At 39.1% G+C, this 16,503-nt stretch overlaps 1 protein-coding gene across 7 annotated transcripts in view; it reads right to left on the bottom strand.

Annotated features, from left to right (window-relative positions):
- The window catches only part of TTC13 (tetratricopeptide repeat domain 13), a 75,891-nt gene that overhangs the window by 43,556 nt on the left and 15,832 nt on the right, over nt 1-16,503 (bottom strand). For all 7 annotated transcript variants that reach the window (XM_070471105.1, XM_020905511.2, XM_070471103.1 and 4 more), the window contains exons 2-4: nt 15,966-16,060; nt 12,637-12,712; nt 9,252-9,322 (exon numbers count right to left, since the gene is read on the bottom strand). In XM_070471105.1, the coding sequence (XP_070327206.1) occupies nt 9,252-9,322; nt 12,637-12,712; nt 15,966-16,060 (242 nt within the window). The remainder of the gene's footprint in view (nt 1-9,251; nt 9,323-12,636; nt 12,713-15,965; nt 16,061-16,503) is intronic.

The following is a 16,503-nucleotide window of genomic DNA, read 5'->3' as shown; positions in this document are numbered from 1 at the left end:
ATCTTACTTAAAATGTAATCCTCTCAACAACTCTATACCAGCAGTCACAGGCCAGAGAGAAAACGGATGCTCAGAGAAGCAGAGACAGGAGTAATGGACTGGGTGATGCCTCTTCCTAGTTCACCTGTTTTCAATAGTCATGAAATAATCTGAGAAGGAAAGAAGCCATCAGAGCCAGCCCAATGAGGAACAAGAGAGGAGTTGGCTCCACAACCTATCAGGTATTAATATAACACAATCCTTTATTCTAATGGGTCAGAATAAGAACCAAACCTTTCTTGCAGCCTGCTCCCGTGTGCACTGGATAAAACGCCTCTTGGGCCCAAGGACAGAGCATCTGCTGCCCCTTCATCAAGTCCCAGATGCCGGCCAGCGGTATGCACGGCCTCACTTGCAGAGGGAAACACCACTTGCCAGCATGTAACCTGTGCCACTCTTACCCTCTTCTTTGAACCCTCTCCTATACATTTGAGAAAGAAGAGTACATGGCCTCTGGCTATCAGGTCCTGAGTGAGGAATTTAACAGGACTATATCAGATGATATCTTGCAGACCAATCTATAATCAGTTTCAAATCTGAAACTGAGTGTCTGCCAGTATTGCAGAAAAAGACACATCAACTTAAATGATGAGTAAATGGGAAAAAACAAAGGATAAGATGCTATTCATGGAAAAACAACGCCCCCCAAAAAAGGCTACCATAAACAGAATCAGGTACACCACATTAAGTAGTAAGTTGGTGCATCATTGGTTGGGGCTTCCCTGGTAGATCAGACAGTAAAGAGTTTGCCTGCAATGCACGAGACTCGGTTTCAATCCCTGGGTCAGGAAGATCCCCTGGAGTAGGAAATGGCAACCCACTCCAGTATTCTTGCCTGGAAAATCCCATGGATGGAGGAGGCTGGTGAGCTACATCCCACGGGGTCGCAAAGAGTTGGACACGACTGAGTGACTAACACACACAAGGCATCACTGGTTACAACCCAGCCAGCAGATGGGCCTCACGGTATACGGAAAGTTGAAAAAAGTCACGTAAACAAGTACAGATTTCTAGCTTCTCTTGGAAAATAAAAAAACCAACAATGGCAGACTCACATTTGGGCATGAGAATGTGAGAAAATGACAACAAACAACCCAACTAGCACCAAGTACTGGCCACCTATTTAGGAGGAGGATATGTATTCACCAGCTTACCATGAGCCTCTACACTACACCAATTCACTTTGCTCATTTAATTTGCTTCTCTGGCTCCCACATAGTTTTGGATCTCTGATTTATGACATGTGTGTAACTGACATGAAAGGCTGCCCATGCTATTCGATAAATGGAGAAACGTACGAGCTACAGAACGACAGAAGAATGGTAGTCAACTCCTATAAATAAGGCTTGTATATGATTATGTGGGTCAGGATGTGCATAGAAAAATGCTCTCTAAAATACTAACAGTAATTTTCTCTGGGAAGTGGGATTACTAGATATCTTCCTATTCTGCTTAATACACTGATGCATTCCTTCTAATTGTTTAACACACACATACATTTATAATCAGAAAAAAAACGTTAAGTAAAACATATTACAGAAAGTAATAGAAAACTTTACTATCAGTTGAAAATATTGTATTTAAATAAATAGAATACTCATTATAAATTATAGAAAATTTAGAAAATGAAGAAAAGCACAAAAAAAGAAGGTAAAGGGCACACTATAATTCTGTCACCTGGAGATAAAACTTCAACGTTTGAATATTCTTCCTGGCTGAAAGAAAGGCAGAGCAAGTAGTTTGGGAGTGTGATCCAGGGCCACAGGGTAAGGAGAAGCAGGAAAGAGAGTTCCCCACTGAGGAATCAAACTGAGACAGTCTTCACGTGTTTCCCTAGGACCAGCACCTGCCAGAAGACAGCAGAGTGACAGAGCAGCTCCCCATCCAGGCTGGGGAGCGGGGCGCGGCTGATGATCCCATGCAGCTCACTCCCGCTGAGGACAGGCTCCCGTGAAAGGAAACTCCACTTTCAGATTTGTCTCAAAACACACCATCCAAGAAGCTTTTCTCCTCAACTGAGAAAATGTTTATAACAAATGACAAGAGGTAAATTAGAAAAAAGTACACTTAAAGAGTTATGGTACTGATGAACCTTTCTGTGGGGCAGGAATAGAGACACAGACATAGAGGATGTACTTGTGGACACAGCAGGGGAAGGAGAGGGGGGATGAATCAAGAGAGTAGCACTGACATATGCATGCCACCATGTGTAAAACAGGTAACTAGCAGGAAGCTGCTGCACAGATAGCACACGGAGCTCAGCTTGGTGCTCTGTGATGCCCTGCAGGGGTGGGATCGGGAGTGGGAGGGAGGCTCAAGAAGGAGGGGACATACGTGTATTTATGACTGATTTGGGTTTCCCTGGTGGATCAGCTGGTAAAGAATCCACCTGCAATGCAGGAGGCCCCAGTTCGATTCCTGGGTCAGGAAGATCCGCTGGAGAAGGGACAGGCTGCCCACTCCAGTATTCCTGGGCCTCCCTGGGGGCTCAGATGGTAAAGAATCTTCGTGCAATGCGGGAACCGTGGGTTCGATCCCTGGGTTGGGAAGATCCCCTGGAGGAGGACATGGCAACACACTCCAGTATTCTTGCCTGGAGAATCCCCATGGACAGAGGAGCCTGGTGGGCTGCAGTCCATGGGGTCGCAGAGAGTTGGACACGACTGAATGACCAAGCACAGCACCGCACACATGGCTGATTTATACTGTACAGCAGAAGGCAATACAACACCGTGAAGCAATTACCCTCCGATAGAAAAAAATGAAAAATAAATAGTTATTCTTCTTTGACTGACATCTCCATATACCCTGTGGCCACACCAGCCACTCTAGGAGTCATCCTCATCTTCCCCGCCAACACACCTACTCAAGAAATCCTGGCAGTTTCATCTCCTGACCCAGCAGCCACTTCTTCTCATGTGGCTACTGCAACAGCCTCAACCACTTCCCGTTTCTTCCCACCAGTCTCCAGGCCCATATTCAGAGTTAACTAACACTAAGACTGATCATGACACTTCCCTGGCTGAAACTATTCATTGGCTTCCCAACACCTACAACAGCAAAATTCAAACATTCTTCCTTTAAGAAATACATTTTACACTGTAACCCACTACACTCACACATATATACATAAATATACACACAAACACATCAGAAACAAGAAGTTTCACTAAGTCTCATCAAGCCTTGCTGTACATAATGTTATCTGATATTTCCTTATCAGGTATATTTCATTTAAAAAATGTTAGTCTTGACTCACCAATTAATTTCAGTGCCTACTAGAGGGCAGCACCTCAGAATTTGAAACACAGTGAGGTGACATCTAAATGCCTTTGCAAAAATCACTGATCACTTTTCTGCATCACCATTCACCTCCTTTCACTCCCCCACTCCCAGTTCGTACTCTAAAAATTGGCATTACTTAATAGTTCCCTAGATGCAACACAGGCTCCCAAGCTGGGTGCATTTGCAAATGCTCTCATCTACCTGAAACACCCACCCACTGTCTCTATGCCCAGGAAAATCTTTCCATCCTCCAAGTCTCAGCTCAAATACTCCCTCTTCTCCAACTCCTTACAGATGCCCCTGGAAAACAGGTATGTTCCTCTTCTCTGTTTCACTATATATCATGTGGATGTTAGTCATTCTTTCAACAAATATTTACTCAGGGCCAGCTATGAGCCATACCCCATCCCATGTGCTACAAATACCACGGTAAGAAAAACCAATACAGACGGCAAAAGATTCTTGCCTTCTTGGAGCACAGCCGAAGAACTACAAATGTAATGTAAAGTTACACTCTCAATAAGTGTGAGAGAGATAAATGGTGCTTTATATAATGTATAAAGACTTAAGTACCTGGACTGAGATCTTAGGGGGTGGGGGAATCCCAGAATGACTGGTCCAGATGGTGCAAAGACTCTGAGGGAAGCAAGGAATACAGCGTCTCCAAGCTGAGGTTGGAGAAGCAGGTAGGAACCATATTAAAGATTTTTAGCTCTAACTTAAGACCAACAGCAAAGTATACAAGTGTTTAAAGTACATGTTTGTATGGTGTGCACATGTGCATGTGTGTGGAGGGTGTGAGGAGAGAAGCCAGGAAACGTTGGCCCCATCTGTCATCTGGCAGATCAAAGTGGCTGGCCATGGTTTGAATAGAGCTGGGAGCAGCAGATGGATGAAGGAGATACTTAGGAGATATACAGACAGAGCTGGTGATGAAGTAAGCGACATACATATGTGTGAAGCATGTTGTAACCCCATGGAGGGCTGCCATTCATTGAACTGGGCGACACGAGGGTACAACTAGAGATTCTTTCTCAGTTGTGGGTAGGGGGATGTGGCAGGTTCAGGGGAGAGTATGCAGTTGATTTGGAACCCGTAATACTAGACTATAACTATGATAACAACCACAATAACTAAACATCCTCTATGTTGTTGTACATTGAATGGAGAAAACCTAAATACTTTACAGATGCATATTACTCAGGTTTCCTCTAATATTCAACCTATATTTTTCTTTTAGAATTCTCTTCCAACAACATAAAAGAATATATAATTATTGTGTATGGCGTGCTAAGTTGCTTCAGTTTGTGTCTGACTCTTTGCGACCCCATGGACCACAGCCCTCCAGGCTCCTCTGTCCACGGGGATTCTCCAGGCAAGAGTACTGGAGTGGGTTGCCATGCCCTCCTCAGGGTATCTTCCCAACCCAGGGATCTAACCCATATCTCTTATGCCTCATGCATTGGCAGGCGGGTTCTTTAACCACTAGCGCCACCTGGGAAGCATCATATAATTATTGTGGCTGCTGTCATACCACAATACAGTCTAGTATAACAGGTTCCTAAATTTAATTGGTAGATTTTACTACCTTTTTTGATTGATAAAACTTTATTATTTTATCATGGGCTTTGGATGTTAACAATAAGACAGAATTCTTTCTTTATGAAATGTCACAATGAACTATTTTTTCGAATAAAAAAAGTTTATTTCTAAAAACAAATTGAGCTCAGCATATCATTGTGAAGTATTTTTGAATACACAAGTCTAATGATATTTACACTTTATAACCTTTTCAGAATTTTAAATGAATTAAACTAATATTTCAATTGTCCAATATTATTCACTTTATGCAAATACAAAATCATGGTATAATAAAATAGTTAGCTTACTGGAGTCAGGTCCACTTAGATGTCTCAAATCTCAAAAAAATAAATTTTTTTAAACCCATAAAGGTCTAATTTACCATCTTCATTACATTATTTACATAGTGATTTTAAAATTTACAAATATTCATTTTCCCACCACAAGGTTGGCTTTTTCTTAAAACCTGCAAGTCACTGGATCAAAGATAAAGAAGTCAAAAACAACACTGCACAGCAATGTAAGGAGGATTGAGTTCTGTGTAAGTGGCAGGTGCACATACGTATGTACATAAAGTAAGGCTACAAGATCATGAGCAGAGGAATGTTTTACATTTGTCTGCTAATGTTAAAAAACAAATGAAGTTCTTTCATGAATTCAGTTCCATTATAATCAGATCAGAATCAGATGAGTTCAAAGTCACACAACTAATAGCAAAGGTCAACTGCCTCATTGAACATCATCACAGCACTTAGGTCACTCAGCCCTGCATGAGCATCGAAGCAGCACAGAAATCAGGAGAGTTTCTTGCTTTCAAGAACATGATGATGGGGCCCCAACACATGTAGGAAGGACACAAAGACATGGACATGGAGACAATACCGACTGATAAACTTTTAAAATCAAGAGTTCCCAGCGAAGATGGACAGATCTAATGTATCTTGAAATTGTGTTCAGTTGCAAACTGTGATGCTCAGGGAATATTGTCTTCCTTTAGAAATGTGCCAAACAATCCATATTTGGATAAATATTAAAGTGAACACTTGAAACAACAAAGATTATGGAAATACCCCATAAGTTCGTTCTCTAATACTGCAACTAAGCCAGAGAAGGTATAAAAGCTTTACATCAAAAGGTCATTCTGGAATATAAGCATCCTCGTGCATAGATCCAACTTTCACATTAAATGATCTTATATACACGGTAAATACAATAAAATCCCAGCACCATGGCCCCATTTGTCTTCAGCTTTCTATGAATGGAATCTGATTCCGTGCACTGTTGCTTCATACTGGAGCTTGCAGGCTGTCCAAGAGAAACATTTTGTCAAGAGTTAAGGAGCTAAAAAGGAAATGGCAACCCACTCTAGTATTCTTGCCTGGGAAATCCCATGGACAGAGGAGGTGGGCAGGCTACAGTCCATCGTTTTGCAAAGAGTCAGACAAGACTTGGCTACTAAACAACAACAACAACAAACTAAAAAAACTGGAAAAGTTTGTCTGTGAACAGTTATCACTGAAGATTTGTTAAGGTATGTTTGTGTACTGGGTTAAAAATATAGAATTTGGGGGACTTCCCTGGTGGTCCAGTGGCTAAGACTCTGTGCTCCCAACATTGGGGACCTGGGTTCAGTCCCTGGTCAGGGAACTAGATCCCACAAGCTGCAACTAAAACATGACGCAGCCAAAAAAAATACGGGGTTTTTGCACATGTAGAAGGTCCTGCAAGGAACAGATGGACATCTAATAGTTGATACAATGTATTAACAGAAATGACCCTCGAGTGATGCTGGGTTGAGTCCTAAGGAGGCAACTCTCCATGCTTGAAGAAATACTCTTCTGAATACCGGGCAATAAAAATAAAAAGGACGACTGGGCTGAAAACCAATTTCATTACTGCAAGACAAAGTATTGCTATATTTGCCAAAGAAAGAAAAGGAAGAGCACTTAGATTTAAAGAATGGTCATACTGTAAAAATACAATTAAAGAGACTGACATGTAAATTCAGATTCATGATAAGAAAAAGAGTTTTGGTCAATTAGAGAAGTACCAATAACTGTTCTTTGGACATTCACTCCCACCTGGTTGTACAGTTCCTTGATGAGACTGGCTATCAAGAATTTGAAGAAATCAATGAAAAACTCTATGTGCATCAGTTTCAAACATAAGGCCTAATATAGAAAAACTATATCCAGAAAATCAGGATCAAGTCATTAAAATTTAAAAAAGAATTTTATCATTTACTATCAAATCTTTGTATTATATGTTTATCACAGTCATATAACATAAAGAAAATGTGACAGATTTTCACCAAGCTCTACCCGGATGCCTCTAAATTTGCTCCTACTTATTATTCCAGTGTCATGAAAATATGATTTTCCACATGTCTTATGATGCAGAAAGGACTGGGAAGAACCAAAACAAAAGGGAAGAGAGACATCACCAAGAAGAGCACCAGCAGGAAAGCCAAGGGCACTGAGTTCTGTGTAAAGATGTGCTATGAACGATGACCCACCCAGGCCTGTCTTCCATGGGCCTGGAGCATCTGAACTTTCTGCTGCTCCCCTGACTTCCATTCCTGCCCCATCAGTAGTTTGGATCACCAGAATCAGCAGTCCAATTTATACTCCACACATTCTCAAAGAAAAATCTATCAGCTGAAAGCAACCCAATGTAGATTTGATGAAAATACCATATCGAACTTCAGTATACTAACATCTTTTCTTAGCACAAAGAGAAAAATTCTGATCTCTTTCTGAACACAACTGCAAGAGAAGTTTTACAGTAATAAATGGACACCAGACACAGAGTCATTAAAATAATAACTGTAGAGAAACATTGAGAAAATTAAGTGAAAAAGTAATACAAAATAGTATATATATTCAGATTATATAAAAACAAATGCATACTTTGAAAAGGTCATAAACAAAAAAATAATGTTAGAGTGGCAGAATTAAGAAATTTTTTATTACTTAAAGTATTTTATTTAACATTGCTATATTGCCTTCAACTAGACAGATAATATTTTTCAAAAAGTTGAATGAACTGATAATACATCTGCAAGCTCATGCTGTTGTCTTCTGGAGGCTATCATAAATTAACTGATATGTGCTCTTATAAATGTATCAAAGTCCCCCTTTCAAACCAGTGCTTTCTTACCTTTTAAAATACTACAATGCTAAACAAAAGGACAATTTTTAAAACTTTATAATCTACCCATTGTACTCTAAACTCCACTGAGGAATATTATCCCATACGACCACTCAAACACACAGGCGCTTAGATGCAAGGACTTTAATGTAATAACTATAAAAACATCTTATTGATTATTTGAGAGTGAAGACAAAGTTACCAAAATAATTAATCCTACATTTAAAAAGAGAAAAGAAGAACAAAATCTTCAAAAATGATGTTTTTGTTTTAAAATTTAATCTGCCTGCTGAACTGTAAACTATCTATTGACTCTTACTGTATTAGCACAGATGAATATGCCAGAATGGTACTTTGAGTAGCTGAAATTAACTCAGCACGTACTATATATGCCAGGCATCTAGTAAAGTACTCTTTAAGATATTTCATTAAACTGAACTAGAATATTTTTGGAGGTAGTTATTATTATGTCCATAATCCAGGAGGTTAAATAACTTTCTAGTGAGCAGCAGAGATAGATTACAACTCATGTATTTCTAACCTTACTTGACCGTCCTGAACAGATAATGGATAATAGCCAAGCATCTACCAGAACACAGTTAAATAATGACCCAAGATATACGGACAATAATGTCAGGCTGCATTTTACAGGTCTCCTATGCAGCTCTTACTATACTGAGGTATTTAAGCACTTGGTCTGAACCAGACTTTAACACAGCCATCAGTCAGCAGAGGTCCAATGCTCCTGCTGAAGAGTCTTAAAGACGGTGAGAAACAAATCCATGAGTGGACCTAACCATGTAAATCAGCACCTGCACAGAGAGTAAATATCCGTAATTCCAAGATTTCCAGTGTCTGTATCTCACGAGAGATATCAAGGTAGAGAGGAAAATGAACTGAAGCTAATGTTCGTCTTTCTGAAACTTGCATTTGAATTTCATCTCTGCCTGCTGATGGTGGGGAGACTTCAAGCAAATTGCCTGATGTCCTTTAAAATAAAGTAACACTGCAAAGATTAAATGAGAGCACGTTATGAGACCTGCACCACCAAGAAGGGGCTCAGTCAGGGCTGATTTCCTTTACTTTCTTGTAAAATCTTAAAATCTATGTTTTTTTGCAGCACTTTAGTTACACATAAGTCCATATTTTTGTCATTACTATAAACTTGCAGTTATATGATTAAGAAGAAAAATTACCTGAAGCATTGTTGAAAAATGTCTTATTGCTTCATCATAGAGACCACTGCCAATCAACACATATGCAATAGCTAGGATAAAGAACACAGAAACATTAAAGAAATGAATAAAGGATCTCAGACTGAAATAGGCAACTAAATTCTTTACCAAATCTTAAAAGGCAGCTCCAAGGACTAGAAGCAGTTAAAAGAAACTTAGAGTTAATATGATGTAATTGAATTCTCCTACCATTTGGTATTTGCTAGTCAGTCTAGCTCTATCTAGATTTAAATTATTAAAGCCATCTATAAAACATCTGCCTGCAAAAAGCAATTATCTTCGTCTAAGCCCATCACTCACTTTCAAATACCAAATAATCTTTATGGTATTTCCAATCTATATTTCAAAAGATCTAGTAATAAGCCTGCATAATATCCATATAACATGGCAATGTGACTTTACTATGAACATTAGAAGAAATACCCAGAGTATCACGTATCTTGATATATGCAGGTGCTCAATATACTGCCAATTATCTACTAAGAACAAAAAGAGAGGTTCCAATTACTATAGCAATATATAAGTATTAATATAATGCTTAACTGTAGGTATAATTCACACCACTGCAATATGCAGTTACAGTCTTTTCCCTAGTTCTTCTATTCAAAATATAGTCGAAACATTACTCAAAATATTTTAATCAAACTGCTTATGTCAGTGGTATTTTGAAGTTAGAATCAGAACAACCTGTTAAAACATGACAGTATTTTGACTAAACTTTACCTGTCCAAAAGAAAAAACCCAATAAATTTTAATATTCTAGAATATATTTCCATCTGCAATATTTGCCCTAACTCCCTAAAGCCCCAAATATTTCTGAAAAATTATATCCTTAATTAAATATTTGATCTATTTCTTTGCAAAAAATAAAAAGCATTATTGTGACCCTCTAGTTTAAGGACATAAGTGTTCAAGAAGATGGGCAACTGAAACTTTTAATGTCATTCAGTTTAAATTCTCTGACAGTAAAAAGCAGTAAATACATTAAATGCAGAAAGAGATTTTATAACTAACCTCAGAAAAGTAAAGTTCAAAACACTGAGCATCATAATAATACAAGAGCTCTGGGGTGCATTCTTCAACATGAAAAGAGGTCTGCTTTCATCCTAATTTCTTTGAAAAGATAATTAAAGTCAAACTCATATTCAGAATAACAGGAGTGGATACTATTCAGATAGTTGTAGCAGATAACGGGCTAGCCAGAGGCCTCTTTGGTGGGAATCAGGAGCATTAAAAGTAAAAATAACAATAACAGTAATACTAACATGCACTATATTCTTAATAGGTGCCAGGCACAATCCTAACCATTTACATATATTGTAACTCAATGCTCCTTAATTGCAGTGAGATGGGTACAACTGTCATCCTCATTGGCAGACAAGGAAGTGAAGCATTTAAACTGTTGAACGACAACATGCAGTGAGACAAGGGGAGCAAGCTGCATGGCTCCAGGACCACCATCCTAACCAACATGCTACCCTAAGAAAAATCAAGGCTGCTCTGAAACTACTGTGCACTGGGCTGGACTGAAAAACGGTTTGAATACCTTGATGACTGGATGAACAGGGACTGAAACAGAAAACCATTTTTTTTGCATGCAGGAAGATGCTTTAGAAAGCCAGGGTTTGGGCTCAGACTCTGGCCCTGTCACTCACTGGCTGTGTTACCATGGGGAAATTGTCCTCACTGGGTCTTGCTTAACGAGCCTGTAGAAAATTTTCTTAGATTCTTTCAGATCTAAAAATTTCAGAATTTCCTCTCTATCTTTTCATAATCTATTGAATGAACAAATGAATGTGACCCATAAAAACAAATACAGCTTTAGGGGATAAATATTACACTTAGGAACATGCTTAAATTGTTACTCATGGCCAAGGTGTTGAACTCCTTTCAAATAAAATCAAATGCAGCTCTCAAATCTTTCCATCTAAAAGTATATATATATATTTTTTTTTTTTCTTGAGAAAACCCCCAGGTAGAGCAGTGATAAAGAATCTGCCTGCCAATGCAGGAGACGTAAAGAGAAACAGGTTTGATCCCAGGGCTGGAAAGATCCCCTGGAGAAGGAAATGGCAATCCACTCCAGTATTCTTGTCTGTAGAATTCCATGGACAGAGAAGCCCGGCGGGCTATAGCTCATGGGGTCGCAAGAGTTGGACATGACTAGCACATATATATGCATTGAAAAGTAATCTAAATCTTGTACAAAAAATTTCTACTAGGATCTAAATTTGGTTGTGGGAGTTCAAAGACATAAAGAGAAAACTAGGATAAATGGAATCTCCCAGAAATTGTTATTAACCAGCAATTCCACATCTCCTTGTAACATGTATGCTTACAGAGGTCATTTTACCAAGAAAAAAAAAATAAATACTGATATGCAGAAGATCCTAAACCAGCTTAGAGCCTATACTATCCCAGGATGTACTAGGATTACTCTTAAGAGCATAGGACAGGCCTGGTACATATTACGCCCTTAATTCATTATTTAATAAATGAATAGAAGACTGAATAGAATCCAAGGATTACGAAGGAGACCAAATCTGATGCCTTAAAGGATAATTAATTCTCAAAGCTTACTCAAAGAATATAAATATAAGGTGATTAGTATTTTCAAAATAGTGCTCAACCTTAATATAAAATGGATATGGCAGCAGAAAGGATAAAACTAATTATGTGTAAATCAGACAGAGAAAAATTTCTTTAGGTGCTTTGGGCTACCAGGAGCACACCCTTCTGTGAAATCTGTCCAACTGCACTCTTCATTCCTATATTCAATTTGTTTCCACTCGTTCAAGTGCAAGCTGATTGAGCAATGATGGAGACACACCCAAAGCATATCAGACACTGGCGAAACCAGGCTGTTTTAAGACATGCCTTGAACAAGCCAAACAGCATGACCCATTTTCAGATCAGAATGAACTCAATTTTCTACACCCATGAGTTTGGACCAACAATAACTGACTGGCCCCATGAGTAAAACTAATCAAACCTAGCGATGTTATGACACAGAAGACTAAAGGAGGTGTGGCTCTCTTCTGCTTTCACTTCTATATCGTTCATATTTGATGACAGCACACAAATAATCTTTTAATGGATGCTAATAGTTATAACTCATACCATAATTATTAATTTCCATAGAAACACTGATCCCATCCAGACCTTTCATGACACAATAAATACCAAATCCTCACAAGGGCTAAATGACCTACCCAGGGTCAAACTGCTCATGCTGGCAGGGCCAGGCTCTGTATCCTTTCTGCCTCACCATCCTGCCTACCCACTCTGCATCTAATCATAAATTCTAGGCAAATGCCCCAAGAAAAGTCCCCAAGTCAAGTCTCACCTAACTCTTCATTTGTGCTGTCATTATCAGTAGCAAATGGGAATCTCTTTTGTTCAGCAATAGACTTGGCCTGGCTCTGAAATAAAGACAAACATACATTTTAGCTTATCTCAAATGAAGAGAAACTTAGAGTGAAACCTGTATTTAAAAAAATTAAAGTTACATTTAATTTATATGGAAGCAAGAAAACACTGACATTCAGTCATATCGATGATGTACTTTAAGACACATTTTGTGCTGTAACCGACTTGCTTCCTCCCCTTATCATGAGTGGTTTTCGATTTCCAGGAACACCTATCTTTTTACTTTCATGAGGATTCATCTTCCTGGCTGTTTCAAAGCTCCCTCCACAGACCATTCAATGACATCGATCACGTTACAAAGATCACATTCTAGTGACTGGTCTCCAAAGTGGCTTGACAACAGAACACTGCTTTGTAAACTGTAAAGAACTCTTTAGAAGTAAGAGACAGGTTGCACAAGGATGATGCCATAATAGGGCCAGTAAAATCTGACCAAGAAGCAAGATACACTTAAACAATGCATAGCAGGCAACGAACATAACCATCCTGCCTGACCCAGTACGAGAAGTCACGCAGACACAACATATGCACACTTGGCATAACAGCTAAAGTAAAAGTGGAAACTAGGGGAAAACAAAGTAGAGTTAATTTAGTAAGTGGAGTGATTTTACAGGCAGTAATGGTCCAACATACAAAATGATGGCTCTGTTGTGCTTTGGAGACAAATCATATCTGACGATGCAAACAGCCACCACTTTGTCAGAAGGTTTTACTGTCGATGCTATGGTATGATATGCTTGGCCTACAGGACACAGATTAAAATGATAACTTTATACCAGATTCATCTAAGATATGATTAAAACTTGAACACACAGACAGACAGGAAAAGCTAGGATAAAACTAAAGATGTTGCTTTTGGCAAAACTTCAGGATCAGAACTCAGCAACATCTCAATTATTTGAATTCCTTTTTTTTTTTTTTTAATCCATCATATCGATGCCTACAGGCAGGTATGACAGTCAAATAATTCCCCATGGGTGACTCTTCTGACTGATGGGTATGCTCTTTAGCTAATGATTAGTTCTCATCAGCTGTAGTCTCTTGGGCTTCACTGACTCTACAGAATAACAGGCATTTCCACCTATTTTCCCTATACTCTTGAAGTCCAGACTGATGTTCAGATACAGAGTGGTTTTTGGTTTGCCTACAAAACAGGTCAAGAATAAGCTACCTCTACTTAGAACACAAGTTAGAAGATACAGGTCAGAAAAGCATCCCACCTCAGAGGACTCAGGACTTCATTCCATTCAGGACCCCAAACAAAATGAAAAAAAAAAACTCTACTCCTTTGGGAACATTTACACTTTATCTCTTCCAGTAAAACCTTGATGGCTAGAGAGGAACTCTGTCAGCTCTCTCTGGCTTTGCTCTACAGTTGGGAGCTCCCATCCGTGGGAACCAGATTCCGTTTCTTCTGGAAGCGACAGGCTGAGCACCGCGCGAGGGCAGCACAGTGCTGCATGTGCGGCCAGGTGCGCCGGGACACAAGTCCTTCCTCCTCACAGCTGCTGGCAGACAGACACACAGGCGTAAAACATTTCTCTAATACATAAATTGTGTAGCGTCAAGGAAAGCAGTCTATAAACAATGCTTTTTAATACTTTAAAAGCCTTATTATTTCATCCAGTATTCAATGAGGGTCTACCACTTGCCAAGCTTTCATGCAAAAAGATGGGATGAGAACAGAAATGAAATCTCATGAAAGTAAATCATTTACCAAGCAACCTCCTGGATATACTGAAGTGTGCACAGTGGAGTGGTGATGGGGCGCGCACTGTGCGAACCGGAATTAAAAATATATATATATTTATACTGAAGAGCATATCTGAGTTTAAAGTGTTTCTATTTTATTCTATAACAGAAGTGGGCAGGAAAAGTGTAATATGGGCAAATTATTTTCCTGATCAAAAAAGAATCTCTCCCACTTCTAATATCACACCTATAGATATCTTCTGTGGACAAAGTGGGCAGCTATGATCAAAGTAGTTTACACACACAGCTCCACACTGTAGCAGGTTAATTTTAATCTACCTTTCAGGTCCCTGCTTATCTTCCAAATCCTGAAAGCTGTCTTGTCTGATTTCCTTGATATCTTCAGGTATACTGACCCTTTGTTTTTTCTTCATATGATTTGCACAATTGTATTTCTATGTTTATTTGTATAATTATTTGATTAGTAGCTACAGGAGCCCTAAGTCCTGGGGCCAAGGCTATTTGGCTTACCATTCTCTGGCTAAGTACTTATTTAGCACAACGCATGGCACATATAGGTACAAAATAAATATTGAGAAATTAACAAATAAATGAATAGTTTAACTCCCATATTTTCAACCTGGGGAAAATAAAAGGCCTAGATTAATAAGCTTTCTCCCATAGGTTTCTAGCTAGTGCCATCTTAAACTGGAAATGCAACTAGTAAATAATATTTGAATCAGCAAGAAGGTCCCTAATAACTCATAATCTAATCACTTCTCCAAGATGGGGATTAACCAGTTTCTACTCAAATGTCTTCAATGATGGTTAACTCACTACTTCACAAGTTAGCCCACTCTAGTTTTGGACATGTTTTTTCCTATATCAAGTTGACAGCTATGCAATGAGTTAGGGATAATCAGTTGACCATTCACTAATTTGCAATTTCTACCCATATTCTGTAGTTCTTCCATAGTTCTTTCCAGAGCTTTGTCTGGAAAATAAAGAGTATACTAAAGGGAAATTCTGAAGCAAAATAAGCAATCTATGTGGATGTTGAAGGAAAAGGTCTGGAGGAAAAATGTTAACCTTGGGCACCGAAGGGAGAACAGCCGCCCAGAACCAAGAGTGAATGAATACCCCTTGAGCCCTGAGGCTGCCAGGCTGGAGGGGCACACATCAGCACAGACAGGCACGCAGTGCCAGGTGCTCATCTCCGCAACGGAGAGCCTCTTGTACAGTTTGGTTGGTACTGATAAAAAACAGACATAAAAGATACACAGGCAAAGCCTAGAAAAATAAGATCATACTACACCTGCAAATCATAAGGCTCCTAGAAATAAAGTTATTTATTTTTTATTCCTTGGAACTTAAAGGTAAAAAGTCCCAGGTCCAGAATGACCAACCACCCAAGTCATAAGACATAATGATTAAGTGTGACTAAACAAAATGGATTCAACTCCTGGTTGATAAACAGAGGCCACCTTTGCCTTATGGAACTAGTATCACTGTGTTTCCAAAACAGGAGGCACGAAAGATACGAAAGATACGTACCAGAATCTTTTCAGTGTTAAGGGAAAGCAGAGAGTCACAGGGTGGTGATCCTTTGGGTTCACAGTCGGAGTCATGGAAATTCAAAAAGGATGACTCTGAAAAGCAAACAGTCCTTGTTATTCTCCTCACTTTAGATTTATGGCTTTTAAGCACTTAACTATGCACTGCAATGTGAAGAATCCACAAAACCAAAAAAATGACAAGCATAGAAAACATTAAAAGGAGCATCCCATCTTTCAAAATCTTTACAACTAGGTAACATTTTATAGTTTCCAAGAATCTGACACACACATCAGGATTGTCCTCACAACAAACACAGTGGTTAAGATTCTAACATGGGACACCTACTATTTGGCAGCATTTACCAGAGGTTAAAAAAAAAAAAAAATCACCAAGAGGAGAGCCAAGTTCAGCCAAGAAGACCTAATGTTGAAAGATACGTGCTAAGGAAATTTCACGGTGGTCCAGTGGTTAAGAATCTGCCTGCCAGTGCAGGGAAGAGAGGTTCTATCCCTGGTCCAGAAAGATTCCACATGCC

Source organism: Odocoileus virginianus, chromosome 7, assembly GCF_023699985.2.
Source record: "Odocoileus virginianus isolate 20LAN1187 ecotype Illinois chromosome 7, Ovbor_1.2, whole genome shotgun sequence".
NCBI classification, from domain to species: Eukaryota; Metazoa; Chordata; class Mammalia; order Artiodactyla; family Cervidae; genus Odocoileus; species Odocoileus virginianus.
The sequence above is the reverse complement of the archived record's forward strand: the minus strand, read 5'-3'. Positions and strand labels throughout refer to the sequence as shown.